The 19,312-nt window shown below is 42.5% G+C and overlaps 1 protein-coding gene across 1 annotated transcript; it reads left to right on the plus strand.

The window, feature by feature from the left end:
- Nucleotides 1-923: 923 nt before the first annotated feature.
- LOC128615416 (stathmin-like) lies at nt 924-7,952 on the plus strand. Its single transcript, XM_053637479.1, has 5 exons — nt 924-2,456; nt 3,679-3,805; nt 3,910-4,082; nt 4,931-5,122; nt 5,214-7,952. The coding sequence occupies exons 2-5, from the start codon at nt 3,793-3,795 to the stop codon at nt 5,268-5,270; spliced, it is 435 nt and encodes a 144-aa protein (XP_053493454.1). The 5' UTR covers nt 924-2,456; nt 3,679-3,792; the 3' UTR covers nt 5,271-7,952.
- Nucleotides 7,953-19,312: the final 11,360 nt, after the last annotated feature.

The following is a 19,312-nucleotide window of genomic DNA, read 5'->3' on the forward strand; positions in this document are numbered from 1 at the left end:
CATTTATTTACACATGATCAATTCATTTTCATTTCCTCCATCCTCTCCTCCTGTTTATCCTTTTGTCTTCCTCTTAGTAGTGCCCCACCGTCTTGCTGATAACATCATCGTCTCAGAGGCATGATGTGATGGTAACGTAGTCTGATTCAGCAAGTGGTAGAAGAACCATCCCCCCACATCCTATCTTATCTTATATTATATCCTATCTTATTCTATCTTATATTGTTCTGCTTGCTCTCAACCTGAGAGTACATCAGGAGCAATCAAATTAGCTGTTATTTAAACCTTAAAGATGTAAAGACCTTAAGACAGTTAAGAGAGACATGGCAAGGATGATAGATCAGGAAGCAGAGGTTGCATCAATACCAGTGCATTCAAATTAAGCACAAGGTTTACATTGTCTGTAATACCCCACAAGACTGAAAGAAACCCGCCCATGTGTGTTATTGTCACCAAAACACGTACAATAACTGCATGGCTTAATAATGATGAGCAAAGGTTGCATCTCTATAGTTTAGGGAGATTATTATAAACAAAATAACACATGCCAAATTTTCAAGATAATGAAATTACTGAAAGAATTTATCAAGTTTAAATAATAATAATAATAATAATAATAATAATAATAATAATAATAATAATAGTTATTATAATTATACTGTATATAATAACCTATATTTTAGATTAAAAGATGAATGAGACAATAGATCACCTTTCATTTCCTTATATTTATATCTATGTGTTAAACGACTTAGAACATGGTACCTTTTGTTTGAACCCACCCATTTTTTCAAGCGATTAAAAATATTGGTGTATGTGACTGATAAGTGTTTCATGCTGCCCAGGTGTGCCCTGTAAAACTGACTGTTTAAAGAATCAAAAGACAAACCTTGAAAAGAAGAACATGTTTGTGTCTCTGTAAGCAGATAAACATTCTGTACTGATCTCAGTGACATGACATGGACTTCTTAGGCGTTATCCTCAGATGAACAGAAAAAGTACAAGAACAAAACTATTACAAAGTAAAAATGAGTAATTTCCCTCACAGCGTGCATGGCTGCTTCTGGAACAGTAATCTCACTAATCTTTATTGATGATGTAACTCATGATGGTAGCAGCAGAATGAATTCAGAAGTCCACAAAAACAATGTGCCAAGTATACAGAGAAATGCCTCTGATCTAATTGGGAGGAACGTCATCATTCAGCAAGACAATGAACCAAAACACACTGCCAACTCAACAAAAGACTTTGTCAGGGGGTGAAAGTGGAAGGTTTTATACTGGCCATGTCAATCACCAGACCTTAACCCAACTGAGCAGTATTTCACCTCCTGAAGAAGAGACTGAAGGGAGGAACCCCCGGAAACAAATAACATCTAAAAGAAACTACAATACAAGCCTTGAAAAGCAACACAAAAGGAAAAGGCAACAATTTGGTGATGTCAGTGAGTCGCAGGTGTGATGCAGTTATTGCAAGCAAGGGATATGCAACCAAATATTAAGTGTTATTTATTTTAATTTACTTTTAGACGATCTGTTAAGACCTTGCTGTTCCAAAACTTTTACTGCTGACTGGACACACTCATAAGACAGCATAAAGTTGATGTAAATCTATTAACTTAATTTCCGTTTTCTGCAACAGAAAGGAATATCACTCTGTCTCTTCACTGACCTCTTCTTCTATCCATCTATCCTTGAAATATAAGATCTCAAAAAGTCTACTCTGTTGGAACTTGTTAGTGAGATGCTCTAAGGCAGACCCATTATCTCTGGGCTCTGTGTGTGTGTGTGTGTGTGTTTCATATGCACACATGGTGGAACGAGAACACTGCAGGTACTGCTACTGTAGAAATAATTCATTTGAGTAAATGTACATGTAGAGATCAAGAAAATGACTATTGACTTTTTATAAGCAACTTTCCAAATGCCTTTTTTTTTTTTTTTTTTTTTTTTTTTTACATGACTACAGTTGACATAATTAATCCAAAAATCTTCTATATGTGAGGATGGCATTTTTGAACAGTTGTGCTAACCAACCCAGTGAGCTATGCTGAAGTGAACACCACCTCCATTATCAACAATATACATAGTTAGTGTGTGTTGCCATTAGTTGTTCTTATTTAAAACAAAACAAAACTATTAACTATTCTATTCTGTGTTTTCCTTCTTTATGTAACACATTGTGATATATGCAAATGAGCATGCATTAGCTACTTTCCCCTGAAAAGAGCCGGTAATACTTGCAATGGAGGTCTTTGGTGGTTGTTTTGGTCTTGTTTGGACTTGTCTGGGGTGCTGAAGAACTACACTTCCCAAAAGCCCGGGGAGTAAACAGAAGTAGCCAATAGGAGAGATGCTCTGGGATGACGACATTAGATTTGGTCTTCATATGCGCGAACTTAGGTCGTGTGGAGCTAAACGTCGGCGCGAAAGGCACAGTGTGAGGGTCATAAAAGGTGGGTGCCTATGTGGAAGAGTAAGAAAATTGATTAAATAAACAAAAGTTTGTGCATTTTTACTTTTTAAAATACGGAGTCTGATCGAGGCTTGTTTTTATGTTTATGAAGTTGATAGTAGGATGCATGCAGTGCACTACATCACTGCGTAGATAGCATGTATAAATAAACACATTTTTAGCTCTCGTGCCCTTTAGTCGGACTGTTTCTCTTTTTTTTGTTAGAATTCTGAGATTTCTAGCTCGGACCCTTTTTCACCATGGGTAAAACAATCAAAATATTTGTTTACCATTCAGCACCTTGCTCTCTTTTTGTTTGCTCGGAGTTAATCAAACCTCTGTGTTGTGTTTCTGCGTCAGCCGACATTTTGTGATCACAGAAGGCATATTTTTGAAATAATTTCAGAAATAGTATAGTCATATATCTTTTCAGTACCTATCTAGCTGATAATTTCTGATTTGGTCTACATTTATAGAGTGCAGACGTACTTTATTGTGCTCATTTGATTGGTTTGATTCATGCGTTTATGCATTTCGATGCAAACTATCACTTGAACCTGCGGTTCAGAGGCTGTTCCTTTGTGTAGACTCAAATTCATGTCCATGCAACAAGCTATTTTCAGGATGAACTTGACCTAGTCTGGGATCAAGAGCGTGTGTGTGTTTGTGTGAGCGAGAGAGCCACCGCCTGTCTGTCTGTCTCGCTCTCTTTGTTTGTTTGTAGCTGTTCTCCATGTGGCTGTTCCCTGGTGGTGTTTGTGTTTTCTCATGTTGCACTGTCCGCTAACTATACGGCAAATTTTTTCATTAGATAATGCACGCCAGTTAAGGAGAACTTTGTGCTTGCAATTTGCGCGCGTGTACGATTTATTTATTTTTCCTCCGACGTTGCATGGCGCGCGCGCGCTCTCACTTTCTTCACTGTGTTTTTGTGTGACTTTCGGGCGGAAGAAAACGTAAGCGAGCGCGCCTTTTCACTCGAGGACGGTGTGCCTTTTTTCTTTTCTCTCCCCCCTTCACACAATGCGCGCCAAATTTCAGTGCAGCTCACGTCCTCTCTTTTTCTCTTTCTCATTGTGTGTGCTAATCTACAAGTTTCAGTTTCCCCCCCCTGTAAGTTCTGTTTGGGGGGTTAAAAGCTTGAATCATAAACCACTTACACCTATCCCACAAACACATGCATGTTTTTATTTTATTTTATTATTTTGTTTATTTTTGTTCAGAGTGCCTATCCTTCAAGTTGCCACAGGAGGGCAGAACAAGTGCTGTACACCTAAAGTGATCTACCTCCCCTTTCCCTTCAGGTGTAGGTCTCATCTCAGCCATCTTCTGATACAATGGCCGCTAGTGGTAAGGAGATGAATTTTCTTCCGTCTTAGCTTTGCTTTACTTGACTGTATCATTTTGTAGCATTGTAAATATGTTTTAGCATTTCTTTTATTCTTTGCTTTTAGATATTAAAGTGAAGGAGCTGGACAAGCGGGCCTCGGGGCAGGCCTTTGAGGTCATTCTGTGTGATCCTGCCCCAGAGGCAAAAGGAGATTTCCCCCTCTCTCCTCAGAAGAAAAAGGATTGGTCACTGGAGGAAATCCAGAAGAAACTGGAAGCAGCTGAAGAAAGGCGCAAGGTACATCTCAAACAACCACATCTGTTAGCGGTGTCGATATCTAGAGACTGCAGCGATATGAGACACCTATACTGTTCTTACTCCGTTAAAGCAATGGTAGTTCCAGCAACCGGTTACTAGTGCAACTCGGTTGACCACTACTTTATGAATCCTAAATTAAAATATTTCTGCAAATTCCAATTGCCAGAGTTAATCCAATGCATAATTTATTATGCTTTTTACATTGAGCCATCCTGTCTATCGGTTATACTGTGCACTCTGTGGCTAAAAGTATGTGGACACCTGACCATAACACCCATGTGAGGGTCTTCCCCAAACTTATAATTAATGGCCATGGTTTTGGAATGGGCTGTTCAGTACTCTGGTTCCACTTACTTTTGGCCACGTTGTGTACGCTAGTGCTATGATAGTTCTGCTAGGACTTTCTTGGTGGTACCTCTGTGTATATTGGCCTTTACTGGCAGACATATTTTTGGTGGAAATGTATATCCATATAGAATAATATAGAATTATGGAACTTGACTGACTTTCTACTGTACCTGAGAGCCTGTTAATTGACTTGATGTATTTTGTCCCATTCTTAAAAAAAAAAGTGTTGCTAGCATGACTACAGTGACAATATCTAGAAATGTCAGTGTTGCATCACAGCTTGTGAACTGTTGAATAATTATTGACTTCCAGCCTAGTATGTACCACAAGTGAACTCTTCCTTTGAACAAACTGCACACTACCCATCTGAACATGTCTTAACACCTCTAGGTCTGTTCATGCCTCTTAATGTAGAATAATGTAACTAATGTAAGTACAAATCCTGAAGTTAATCCCTAAGTGGATTATCTCCTTTGCAGTCCCATGAAGCTGAATTTCTGAAGCACTTGGCTGAGAAGCGTGAGCATGAAAAGGAGGTACAGCAGAAAGCTCTGGAGGAGAACAACCACTTCAGCAAGATGGCGGAGGAGAAACTTAATCAGAAAATGGAAGCCACTAAAGAGAAGCGTACAGCAATAATGGCAGCCATGACTGAGAAGTTCAAAGAGAAGGTACAGTTTAGTTTATGTGTTTTTAGCTTTATTAATTTTTTTTTAAAGTTTTTAAATTGGTTTTATTTGGCTAAATGTATTTCTGTTTTAGGATAAGAAGCTGGAAGAGGTCCGGAAAAACAAGGAGAACAAGGAGGCAGAGAGTTGATCTGCTGAGTTGATCTATTGTTTAAAAAAAAAAAAAATAAACCCAAAGATTTTTTTGCTTCTTTACTGTGTATTCCCCCCCAGATGGGTGTGAAAATAGGAAAAGTGAATCCTTCCACCTGTACTTTCTGGTGTTTAGCTATAGTTTGTATTGGTGCTTTTGTTGTGTGTGTGTTGTTGGTTTTTTTTTAATTATTTTTATTTTATTTTTTTTATTTTTATTTTTTTTATTATACGTGACTTTCAGTTGTTGGCTCTGAGCTCTGTTAGCTGTTCTCTAATGTGCTTTTTGATATTGGCTGTAGTCTTGGCGTTTTGAAGGAAGCATGTTGCTGTTATGCATTAAGGTCCTCAAAGTTTCTATTAATGCAGCCTGCACTCTTGATACGCTTATCACTTCAATCGGTTTGCGCACTTATGTAGCACAATGGGTTTTTAATTTTTAATTTTTTTTTTTTTTTTTTTAATAAAGGGCAGCTATGGGTTCTCTATCACTGGTGTTTGGCATGGTTTGCTTTATTCCAGACACAGCTAGTAATGCTGTGTAACTGCAACTCCACCCTAATTTTTCTTTTCTTTTCTTTTTTTAATGTGGCCAGTTTTGTCTTCCTGATGCAAAGATGATTAAGGGTTAAATTTGAATAGGTGCAAGACTGTTGTATTTTTCACTAGGGGGTGGGCTTTAAGGGATAAGGCTCTACTGTATTAGTAGTATGCAAAAGAGCAATATCTTTTGGCTGTTACCTCCCGTGGGGGGGTGGGGGGGATGAAATGAATTTAAAAAAAAAAAAAACATTCCAAGACCAAACTCTTAGTACTGGGTTTATTGATGTTTAATTTCTTCTGGAGCAATTTCAGTAGTGATTGTATTCTTTCAGAACCTTAATTGCTCTGAAATGAATGGGAAATTTTGAAACCCAGGTTTCCTCATGGCCTGAGTTAAACAGCGTTAGGATGGTACACATTGATAGCTTAGATTTAGTTGCTATGCATTATGCAGTCCTTCCAGCATTTAGTAACTTTTGTGATCACAGAAATTAACACAACCACGCAAACTCCGCAATATTCAGAGGAGCTTACAGTTTTTAAAAATTATTTCAAATTTTCTGCAGCAAAATCAAGCATTTTAGGTACAACAATCTTAAAGCCTGTATGTACTGACTTGCTACTTGACATTGCTGATATTTTCTGTCCCCTTCAGAAGATGGGTATTTTTTTTCTCTTTTTTTTCCCCTAAAGGGGTTGGAACACCCTATGTTAATTTATATACTGTGGTGTTCACTGTAGAGGATTTTGAATTAAATATATATTTTGAAGAGGTTAATTTAAAGTAATATTTCTATATATGCATATACTCACCAATCTATTTGTTAGGAACACATACAAATGCACATTTATGCAATTATCTGATCAGCCAATCATGTGGCAGCAGCACAAGGCATAACAATATGCAGATATAGCTTCAAATAAAAATATCAGAATGGGGGAGAAATGTGTTTTATAAACTGCTGATGTGGGATTTTTTGCACATATTATAGTCTGTAGAGTTTACACAGAATGGTACGAAAAACATCCTGTGAGTGGCAAGATCTGTGGCCAGCAATGACTTGTTGATGAGCGAGGTGAGGAGAATGGACCGACAGATTCGAGCTGACAGGTAAGCTACAGTAATTCAACTAACCACCCTTTATAATCATGGTGAGCAGGAAAACATCTCAGAACCACATCAAATGCCACAAGCATTCTGTTTGATGGGAGTATAAACTTTAGCTATTGATTTTATTCACCGTTTTGCTGGCTGATTGGGTTAATCGCATGAATAAGCAGGTGTACAGGTGTTTCTAATAAAGTGGACACTTAATGAACTAGCTCGTCTAATGATATGTCTCCCTCTAGTGGTAGCAAGACTCCCTTGAGCGCTACAGACATTGTCTCAAAGCAACCCCTAATTCCATATGGATCCAGTCCAAAATGGTACCTTAAGCCCCGTGTCCCTCCTCTAACTTCACACAGCGTTGTCATTGTTAACAATTATAAGAAATATCCCAGATTGGATGACTTTTTTTAATTAAAAAAAAATGTTTTTTTAGTTATCTGTTACATGACATGTTTTGCGCTCATCTCAGACAGGAGAACGTAATCCTTTAATGCCTCCTGATCCTGTGTGCCAATGTTTTTGGCATATGTTTTTACCAGGCTCAGATAATGGCATTTGAGCCAAAAAACTTGTCTCCTTATGTGAATTAACAGCCCCAGTGATTTTCCACACCCTTTTGCCTTGACACTCATAGCTTGTGGAAACGTGTCACTGTTTTGGCGATATAACATCCACTTGCCAGTTTATCATATGCTTTATGTTACATACATGTGACAGCTTTTCCAATTAAATTGCTCGACAGTGTACATATTACATACAATTATTTGCACTGGTTTCTACTCATATGCTTATATCAATATAAAACAGTGCATTTATGGTAAATGTTTTCAGATGCCGTGTTATTTATCCAATATTTGATAAATAACTTGTCTAGTTAGCATGTACTGTCCTGTGTATTTATTCTCCTACAGTATGTATTGACATTACATGTATGTAGCTTTGTTTACTGTGCTCTTGTATTATTAAAGGACATTACAGGACTTGATACATGCAAGAGATACATGCAAGCTTCCATTTTTGTGGCTTTTGATAACTCATCAGAAAGGTTTCAGCATACCATCTGAGTCACACAGCACTAGGTTATGATTTAGACTGGATTGGATTTTTCAGATTTTTATTTATTTGGCATGAACAGACGTTCAGTATGCCATTGTAGTCCGTAATCATACTGTAGTGGTGGCTCAATGGTCAAGGCTCTGGGTTACTGATCAGAAGGTTGAGGGGTTCAAGCCCCAGCTCAGCCAAGCTGCCACTGTTGGGTCCTTGACCAAGGCCCTTACCTTACCAGGGGTGCTGTATCATGGCTGAGCTTGCGCTCTGACCCCAGCTTCCTAACAAACAGGGATATGCGAAAAAAGATTTTCACTATGCTGTAATATATACGTGACAAATAAATGCTGCTGCTAGTAATATAATACAGCTGCTGCTCCTATCTTGGGTGGTACTTCCAAGATGGCAGAAGCTACTCAGCTACCTCTCACCAAATGGTATCTTTTTGTTATTTTATTTTATGTTAGTTTATTTCACTATTTAATCTTAAAATGTTAACACCTGATGCTAGCTATACCACATTTGGTTACACTGTATACACTGTATAATGACTAACATTGAATGTAATTTAATTTATTCAACAGTAATCTCTTTATCCTGGTTAGGGTATGTTTTTGGGAGGTGGGTGAAAATCAGTGTAATACCCAGTGGAACCCCATGCAGTTTCAAAGAGACAATGCACAACACTGCACTACACCAGTTGTATAGAAACAAACAGTGTGAAGTGGAAAACACTGTGAAGTTTCTACAGAGAATAAGACGTGGAGCGGACAAGGATATTCTGCTGAGTGGGAGTATACTTGTGTTATAACAAAACACATTTTATCCTTCCTTAGCAGGCTGAATACTAGCTGTATCGCTGACATAAGTCAGACATACAAGAGTCAGTTGTCATAATATTCTAATGTAGGTCAGCGCAGAAAAAGCCATAGCACATAACAGCATTATGTCAACAAATACTTACTTATTTAACAATGAATATTGAAGAAAGCAGTATTTATGAGAGCTCACCCCTATAGGAAACATGAAGGGCTCACGTAGGTGGCATGTATTCCTATGAACACTATACTTAAGTAATGTTGGCAAAAATTCTAGGCAAGGCTGTTGGAAGAGAATTAACATGACCGCATTTGCCCACTCCAAAGATATTGAATGAGTGCTTCAACAGCACCAGTTGAGGGCAGCATTGTATAAGGCACTGAGATGAAGCAGAACAATGTTTAGCTTTAAACATACACTGATTAAACCACTTTTAAACCTTTTTTTCTCCATTTTTACTTATGTAGAGCTGTGCAAAACTGAGTACAGAAAGCAGCCGTGAATTAATCGTATAACATAAATTCAAATGCACCAAAATTTAAAGCATTTGATTCCAAATACAGGGATTAGACAAAATCAGGATTGGGTTAGCTTGACTTTTTATGTTCTTAAACTGACCAGCAAAATGGCAGCATTAGAAAAGTTAAGAGTTAATGTTTGCGAAAATTTTGAACAATATTTTTTTTCTTTGCCTTATAGATAATTGTATGTGGAATTATAGCAAAAATTGTATATGATATACACTCACTGACCACTTTATTAGGAACACCAGTACACCAGCTCAGTCTTCCAATTATTCAATGAGGAAATCATCATCATAACAATCTCTCACTGCTCAAAGCTTTATATGAACTGCTCACCATGGCCGTAATAAGATTTGAGTTTGAGTCAACATAGCCTTCCTGTCAGCTTGAATCAGTTTTCCCATTCTCCTCTGTCCTCTCTCATCAACAGTGTGTTTCTGCTTGCAGAACTGCTGCTCACTGGATGTTTTTTGTTTTTCGTGCCATTCTGTGTAAACTCTAGAGATTCTTGTGCAGAGATCAGAATACTCAAACCAGCCTGTCTGACACCAACAAACATGCCACAGTCAAATTCACCGAGATCACATTTTCCTGCATTCCTGTGTTTGATGGGAACAATAACTTGTACTCTTGACCTGTATCTTCAGCATTTTATACACTGTGTTGCTGCTATATGATTGGCTAATTGGATAATTGCACGAATGTCCAGGTGTTCCTAATAATGTGACCAGTGCGTGTATTTATTACTGTTTACACTCATGTGAATAATCAGCTATTCTTCAGTCATAATTAGGCACTAGCCATAGCCCATATATAAGATATGTAGCATACAGTATATGTCTGGGCCATAAAAAGCATTTCTGTACATGTTCATTGTTTTTCTGGGACATAAATCAGCTATTATTCAGTCATAATTAGCATTTATTTGACATTTATATAGGCAACTGTGTCCTGGAGGACAGCTTTGATGAGCAAACCCAACAAACTCCCACCACCCAGACAGCTTTCCATAAATGTGTTTATTCTGCTCTTCTAGGGCGAAAGGTGGTGGTAGGGAAAAACCAGGCCTCATCTTTCTTTCTGTTTAAATATATATTATATATAAAATTATTATTTAAATACTCTATTTTACTTAGCTGCCATATTTCATACCACCAGGGTTACTTCCCTATTAGCATAAGATAAACAAAGATTATGGAAATGAAGAACACAAATTAAAAAAACATATTATGACATTTCTTTAGTCTAAGCATTGCAAATAGGCTAGAGAACAGGAACAGGAGCATTAACTATCAGGAGTTTGTTGCCATCGTGATTTTTCATGCTGAAAAAAAAAAAAAATGTTATGTGATTTTCATTTGCTGTAAGCCATTATTGATCACATTTTCAGGGGTCAACTTAGGAGCGATTTTAAAATTAATTAATCCGCAGAATCCTGACTCAGCATACCTGGTGTTGAGTTAACTAATTATATATGTATATATTTGTTAAACTGACTAATCTGCATGAGTATACTCTCAGAAATAAGAATACAGAACTGTACCTTGCCTTGTCACTGGGGTGGTACCCTCAAGCGTACACTTTTTGTACCTTTAATATGTATGTTTTACCTAGAAAGGTTCTTGTAGTGTACCTTGAAAGCTTTACTTTAAAAACTAATTATGGCCCATTTATGTGCCTTAAATCTTTTTAAAGTCATAAATACCATAAGTGTTTAATTAATGCTGGGGTTTTGTTTAGTGTAATTTGTTAAATTTAATGACAAACAAGTTACCCTTTTGTGCTTAAAGAACAGTGTGTAGGAGTGTTTGGAGAGAGATTCAGATGTTGCTGGAGCAACAGGATATGAGTGAGCTATGCCAAGAGCAGGGGCTGTTCATGACAATTCACCCTATACTAACAGCAGCAGGCTGTACCACTAGTCATCCTTCACAATTAGACTAGCTAACTGCAATAATATGTGTAGGCTGCAGCTCGTTGTGTACAAAACTGTATAATAATGGAGCTCGTTGACCTCAAGGGCTCATGCTCTTTCAGACCCACTCAGCTCACTCCCAGCTTGTACAACTCCAATTCCAAAAAAGCTGGGACAGTATGGAAAAAAAAAACAATCAAAAAGAGTCATTTGAAAACTCAATTCACCCTGTACTATATTGAAAACACATTATTAACACATTATTTGATGTTTTACGTTGTGAATTTAATTAATTTTTGAAAATATAAACTCATTTCAAATCTGATGACTGCAACACACTCCAATTTCCCCCCATTCATCCATTATGCATTTAATCAGCTGCGTAACTGTACAGGGCCTTCATTGCCTTATTTTGCGCTTCATAATGCGCCACACATTCTCAGTCGGAGACAGGTCAGGACTGCAGGCAGGCCATGCAGGCACCCGCATTCTCTGCTTACGCAACCATGCGCTTGTAATCTGGGCAGAAGGTGGCTTGGTGTTGTCCTGCTCCGGATAGCAGCATATGTTGCTCCATCTTTCTGCATTAATAGCGTCTTCAGAGATGTGCAAGTTACCCATGCCATGGGCACTGACACACCCCCATACCATGACAGATGCTGGCTTTTGGATTTTGTAAAAAGAATGCATAGCATTGTTGTAATTATACACTCGCCTGCCACTTTAATATGAACCACACTGCACCTACACTTTCCTGCGACTATCAAATCAACCAATCATGTGGCAGCAGCACAGCGCATAAAATCAGGCAGATAAAGCTCAAGAACTTGAGTTAATGTTCGCATCAAGCATAATAATGGGAAAAAAATCTCAGAGATCTCAGGGACTTTAATTGTGGCATGGGTAATGGTGCCAGATGGGCTAGTTAAAGTATTTCAAAACTGCTGATCCAGTGGGGGGCGCAGGGTGGATAGTGGTTAGCACATTTGCCTCACACCTTCAGGGTTTGGGGTTCGATTCCCTCCACTGCCCTCTGTGTGCGGCATTTGCATGTTTTCCCTGTGTTGTGGGGATTTCCTCCAGGTACTCCGATTTCCACCGTCAGTCCAAAGACATGCATGGTAGCTGATTGGCATGTCCAAATGTGTCCATAGTATGTGAATGGGTGTGGGAATGTGTACGTAATTGTGTCCTGTGATGGATTGGTACCATGACCAGGGTGTACCCCGCACTGTGCCCGATGCTCCCTGGGATAAGCTCCAGGTTCCCTGAAACCCAGTAGAATAATTGGTATAGAAAATGGATTGATGGATGATCTAGTGGGGTTTTTACACACAGGAGTCTCAAGAGTTTACACAGAATGGTGCAAAAAAAAAATTCAGTGAGTAGCCATTCTATGGGCAGAAGCACCTTGTTAATGAGAGCATCCTGAAAAGAATGGCTAGACTGGTTTGAGCTGATGGGAAGTCTATGGTAACTCAAATAACCACTCTGTACAGACATGGTGAGAAGGAACGCATCAAAGCACAACATGTTGATCCTTATGGTGGATGGACTACAACTGCAGAACACCACATCAGGTTTACTGTTTTGGTGCCTTCCAATGTGATGCCTCATTAATAAGCACTTAAAGTATCTTTAAATAAGTGTACAGTGGAGGTGGCAAAGGCGAGTCAGTGTGTGGGGTGTGCAAGATGATGGATCATTAAGTGGATACTTGCAAACAGTTAAGCAGAGGCTAGATAGAGATAAAGGTGAATCAGGGGGTTGGAGTTTGGTATGTAAGTAACTAATTGAGCTACGGCATGGCTGAGGAAGAACAATCTTACAGACTGTCCTTGTTAAATCTGCTGGAGGTTTGAATAATCTGACCTGGTTGCCCAGAGACTTCCAAGGAATTGCATCAGTACTTACAGTGTGGGAAATACGTATTGAATACGCCAACATTTTTTTCAGTAAATATATTTCCAATGAGTTTATTCACATGAAATTTTCATCAGACATCAGTATTAACTCAAGAAATACGGAAATAAAAAGAATTCACAACATTAAAGTCCATAAATAAAGTTATGTGTAATAAAGTGGAATGACACAGGAAAAAAGTATTGAACACGCAAAGATAAAGCAGTCCAAGGAAAGGTAAGGCAAGGAACCAGCTGAAATCTGTAAGTAGTTAGAAAGTAATTATACCTCCTATCAGTGCAAATTAATATCAGCTGGGTTAGAAAATTGATGGTATATGAAAAGACTTTTCGTTACCAAGGTGTCACACAAGAATCATCTCATGATGGGTAAAAGCAAAGAGCTCTCACAAAACCTTCACAACCTGATTGTTTTGAAACATATTGATGGAATCAGATACAGACATATTTCAAAACTTCTGAATCCTCCAGTAAGCACCATTAGGGCCATTATCTGCAAGTGGAAGCGACATCACTCCGTCATCAACCGGTTACGCACAGGAGCTCCTCGCATGATTTCTGTCCAGGGAGTCAGAAGAATAGTAAGAAGAGTAGCCCAAGAGCCAAGGACCACTCAAAAAGAGCTCCAGAAACACTTGGAGGCAGCAGGTGCCATTGTCCCAGAGAAAACAATAGGCAATGCACTCCACCGCCATGGCCTCTATGCACGCCGCAAGACCCCATTACTAAAGAAAAGGCATGTCGAAGCTGATTTAGACTTTGCTACAACTCATTTGGACAAGCCTATGAAATACTGAGAGTGTAGTCTGGTCAGAGGAGAGCAAACTTTTTGGCTGTCATACTACACACCATGTTTGGAGAAGAAATAGCACTGCACATCACCCTAAAAACACTATAGTAACAGTGAAGTTTGGAGGTGGAAGCATCATGGTGTGGGGCTGTTTTTCATGTTTTTCATGGTACTGGCAGACTTCAAATAACTGAAGGAACGATGAATGGAACCCTTTACCGGGAGATTCTTGAGAAGAATCTGCTGTCATCCACCAGGACGATGAAGATGAGATGTGGGTGGACCTTCCAGCAGAATAATGATCCAAAGCATACACCAAAGGAAACTCTGAAATGGTTTCACAGAAGAAAAAAATCAAGATGTTAGAATGGCCCAGTCAATCACCTGACTTGAATCCAATTGAACAAGAATTAAAGACAATATGAAGAATGGGCCAAAATCACACCTGAATACTGCGGTCGATTAATTTCTTCATACAGGAAGCATCTTGAAGCCGTCATTACAAACAAAGGCTTCTCCACTAAGTATTGAATAAATTTAATTTATCATGTTCAATACTTTTTTCCTGTGTCATTTTGCTTTATTAACCTGACTTCATTTATGGACTTTAATGTTTGGATTTCTTTATATGTGTGGATTTCTTGAGTTAATACCAAACTCTGGTGAAAATTTCATGTGAATAGCCTCATTGGAAATATATTTACTGAAAAAGATGTTGACGCATTCAATACTTATTTCCCCCACTGTATAAACTCTCTTATGCTATGCTTATATCAAGGTTCTTTATCATTTAGACTTAAATCAGTTTGCCAGATGTATATGTCCAAAGCAACTTACAATTGAGAGAGAATACACAAAATTGGCTAAGTAGATGGATTTGCCACTTAAGGCTCCTCTCATGACATTACAGAAAAAAAAGATTTTCTTGCCTGTTCTAAATGACTATAATACAGTGGCTTGCATAAGTATACCCCCTTGAACTTTTCCACAATTTGTAGTGTTAAAAAACTGGATCTGAAATGGGCTTAATTTGGATTATACAGGTCATTATATTAAAGTGTGGAGATACACTGCTAATTTAGTTATTGTGCAATTTGTCATCACAGATTAGTTGAATTAGTTCACTTGTGCAGTTGTGTACAATTACAGTACTTGTGCACAAGTATCATTTGATCTCCAAAAATCTGGGCTTTTTGGAGCAATGGCGAGAAGAAAGTCATAAAACAATAGATTCATAAAACATAAAAAAGGGAAAGATACTCTGAGGCCAGAACTGAACTTTTAGTCATCAGCAGGGGCTGGGGAACTGGGAACTGGTCAGGGCTGAGCGCAAGATGCATAGAGCCAGAGTTGGAAGAAGACACTGATGAAACTAGGACAGAGGCTCACCTTTCAATAGGACAAAAACCCTAAACATAATTCAAAGCTCTGCTTGAGTGGTTCAAACTCAAGAACCTGAATGTGTTAGAATGACATTCAAAGTACAGACCTTAATATGACTGAGAATCTTTGGGAGATTGGAAGACTTGAAAAATGCTGTTCACCAATGGTCTCCATCCAATCAGACAAAGCTTTTACCAGATGTTGTCATCTAATGAGGTTTGAGATGGATGCAAATGCAGAATCTAAGTTGAAACATTTTAATGAGGTGCAAACAAAACATGAAACAAGACTTAAAAGAAACCAAGACCAGAATAACGTGATACAGAAGGAAATACCAAACAATGTAAGACAACCCATGCAGTGCAGAACATGACTTCTCCTGACTGACTCCACAATCGCCGGCCGGTGTAGTGTCGGCGGTTCCGCCCCACCATGATGGTCCTTCCAGCTGATGGTGTGTTTGGCGCGAGGCTGTCCGCTTCGTGCCTGCCCGGCAGTCGGGGAAGGATCGACTTTCTTATCATGCGCGCCGGCTGTCGGTCCGTCGTGACAGTACCCCCCCTCAGCTCCGAGCCTACTGCCGCTGGGTGGCGGGCCCAGTGCGTGTCTCGCCACAAGAGCCCATCTGCATTCCCATGTTGGGCCCCCGCCCGGTGTTGGACCTGATATGAGAAGTCCTGTAAGGCGAGGAACCAGCGGGTTACCCTGGCGTTCGTGTCTTTGGCCTTGGCCATCCACTGTAAGGGGGCGTGGTCCGTTACTAGGACGAAGTGCCGGCCAGCCAGGTAGTACCGCAGCTCCTCGATGGCCCACTTTATTGCCAGGGCCTCTTGCTCCACGGCTGCGTATTTCCTCTCAGTGGGGGACAACTTCCGGCTGATATAGAGGACCGGGTGTTCTTCTCCGTCGAAGGTTTGTGAGAGAACTGCGCTAAGCCCGGTTTCGGATGCATCGGTGTGCACCGTGAATGGGAGGGCGAAGTCTGGGTTGCGCAGTACCGGCACGCTGGTGAGGGCACATTTCAGGGCTTGGAAGGCCCTCTCCGCTTCGGGTGACCACTTAACCCAGTCCAGCTGGCCCTTCTTTGTGAGATCTGAGAGGGGGGAAGCTACAGCAGAGAAATTAGGCACAAACCTCCGGTAGTACCCCGCCAACCCCAAGAAGGCACGTACCTGTTTCTTTGACGTGAGTCGAGGGTAGTCCTTTACGCCTTCGATTTTCTTTGTTTGTGGCTTCAGCATCCCCCGGCCAATGCGATATCCCAGGTACTGGGCCTCGGTCAGCCCTAGGTGGCATTTCTTGGGGTTGGCTGTCAGGCCGGCCTCCCGGAGCGCCTTCAGGACCTCCCCCAGATGAAACAGGTGGTCCGACCATGTGGAAGTGTAGGCAGCTGCAAACATGCGATGGGGCCGCAGGAGGATGTCCATCAACCTCTGGAACATTGCAGGTGTCCTGTGTAGCCCAGAGAACCCGGTACTACCAGTGGTCGGTGGCCATGCTAAAGGCTGTCTTGGGCCTTGCGTCCGGCGCTAGCGCGACTTGCCAGTAACCTTTGGTCAGGTCCAGGGTAGATATGAACCGGGCCCTCCCCAGTCGCTCCATGAGGTCGTCCACTCGGGGGAGGGGATAGCTATCGAACTCCGATACCTGGTTCAGCTTCCGGAAGTCATTGCAAAGCCGCATACTCCCGTCCGGCTTCAGTACGACGACAATGGGGCTGGACCAGGGGCTGCTGGACTCCTCTATGATGCGATCCCGCAGCATTCGGCCAATTTCTTCATCAATGGCTTTGCGCCGGGCCTCTGGAACATGGTAGGGTCTTTGTCTTACCACTATGCTGGGAGGAGTTTTGATCTCGTGGTGGACCAGCTGTGTCATCCCTGGGGAGGTAGAAAACACATCGGAGAATTGGTCCACCAACTCGGTTAGCTCCTGTTTCTGGGCGGGGGTAAGGTCCTCCCCCAAATCAACCAAGGTACGCTTGCCGTGATCTGTGTCCCGGGCCGCATATGCCAACACTACTGGTGCCGGTTCCACCCACTTCCTCAGAAGGTTCACATGGTAGAGATTCTCCTCCACGCGCTTACCGGGTTGCTGCAGGCGGTAGTTGACGGGGCCTCGGCTCTCGAGGACTGTATACGGGTCTTGCCACCGGGCCAGGAATTTACAGGCGCTGCTGGGTACTAGTAGGAGGACTTGATCCCCCGGTTGGAATTCCCGGGGCTGCGCCGGGCGGTTGTATACCCTTCGTTGTTCCTCCTGCGTGGTGCGCATGTGCTCCTGGACTATTGGGGCTACCCGGTCAATCTTCGCTTGCATTTCCTGCACATATTCGATAACTGAGCGAAATGGGGACGGTTGCTCCTCCCAGGCTTCGCAGGCCACGTCCAACAGTCCCCGAGGGCGCCGTCCAAAAAGGAGCTCAAAGGGGGTGAAGCCCGTGGATGCCTGGGGGCACTCTTGGACGGCAAAGAGCACGTAGGGAAGGAGGAGGTCCCAGTTCCTCCCTTCCTCGTCCACCACCCGGCGTAGCATCCATTTGAGCGTCTGGTTGAATCGCTCGACCAGCCCATCGGTTTGCGGGTGATAGACAGACGTCTTAAGGTGCTTCACCTGTAACAGTCGACACAGATCGGACATTAGTTTGGATACAAAAGGCGTACCTTGGTCAGTCAGCACTTCCTTTGGGATCCCCACCTGACTGAACAGGAGTACCAGCTCCCTGGCGATGTTGTGGGAGGTGGCTTTGCGCAGCGGCACCGCCTCGGGGTACCAGGTGGCGTAGTCGACAATGACCAGGATGTACTCATGGCTCCGGGCAGACTTGGGAAGGGGGCCCACGAGGTCCATGCCCACTCGCTTGAAAGGAACGCTGATAATGGGCAGAGGGATAAGGGGCGCCGGCGGGGGCCTCCGTGGGGCAGTGCGCTGGCACTGAGGGCATTGCTGGCAGAAGCCCCGGACTTCCGCGTCCATCCCGGGCCACACAAAGCGATCCCTCAGCTTCTCCAAGGTTTTTCGTGGCCCCAGGTGGCCGCCGAGGGGATGGGTGTGGGCCAGATGCATTACTGTTTGGGTCTTTGATTTGGGTACCACCAGGAGGTCCACCTGCTCCCTGCGGAGGCAGGCCCATTGATAGAGGAGACCGCTTCAGACGAGGAAGTAGGAGGTAGGGAGTCTCAGGTCAGGGCTCTGGTCGACTCCCTCTATCACTCGCACCTGGGCCCAGCAGTGCTTCAGGCGGTCGTCTTCCTTCTGCTCCCGTCCAAACTTCCCCTCCCGGTTCACCTGGTGAAAGACAGAAGACAGAGGATTAGTGTGTAGGGGGGCCTTACCTTCTGTGGCGGCGTCTCCGTCGTCTTGGGCCAGGTAGGCCTGCCGGGCCTGGGTTCTCTTCGTGCGTTGCCGCGGCCTGCCAGATTCGATAGCCGGGCCCATCGGGAATCCTGGCCAGTCCCTTTCAAGGAGCAGGGGTACCAGGAGCTCGGGGATCACGCCCACCTGGAGGGGCCAGACCCCGGCTTTACCCCGAATCTGGACCTCGGCTGCTGGAACTTCCCAGGTGTCCCCATGGATACAGGTTACGGTGAGAACCACCCCCCCCCGGGCAAAGTCCTTTGGGTAGAATGGATGGTCGGGTGAGGGTCACCGTGCTCCCGTTGTCCAGCAGGGTGGTTACCGGGCTCCCCTCGAACAACACCGTCAGGGTGGGGCCATCCGGTGGCTGCCGTAAATGGAGGGCGCACCCCGCTAACCTAGGCTTCTGGGTCGGCCTGGCGGGTTCCATCTCCGGCTCCGTGGGCATGGGCTTGTCCACGGGGGTTACATGGACAGGTGACCTCCGGCGGGTCCTCCAGGTGCCGGGACGGTGTTGGCGGTTGGGCCGGGGGCCAGAGGCACCAAGGGGCGTGTCGGGGAGCTGCTGTTCACTTTGGCCGAGCTCGAGGGTGGCCATTGTTCGCTCGAGGGCAGTTAGGAGCTCC

Source organism: Ictalurus furcatus, chromosome 12 (genome assembly GCF_023375685.1).
Source record: "Ictalurus furcatus strain D&B chromosome 12, Billie_1.0, whole genome shotgun sequence".
Classification (NCBI taxonomy): domain Eukaryota; kingdom Metazoa; phylum Chordata; class Actinopteri; order Siluriformes; family Ictaluridae; genus Ictalurus; species Ictalurus furcatus.

What these genes read in the sequence shown, in the direction of transcription:
- LOC128615416 (XM_053637479.1), top strand. An exon ending in CAGCTGAAGAAAGGCGCAAG is followed by an intron (nt 4,083 to 4,930) that starts GTACATCTCAAA and finishes TCTCCTTTGCAG; the next exon opens with TCCCATGAAGCTGAATTTCT. An exon ending in CTGAGAAGTTCAAAGAGAAG is followed by an intron (nt 5,123 to 5,213) that starts GTACAGTTTAGT and finishes TTTCTGTTTTAG; the next exon opens with GATAAGAAGCTGGAAGAGGT.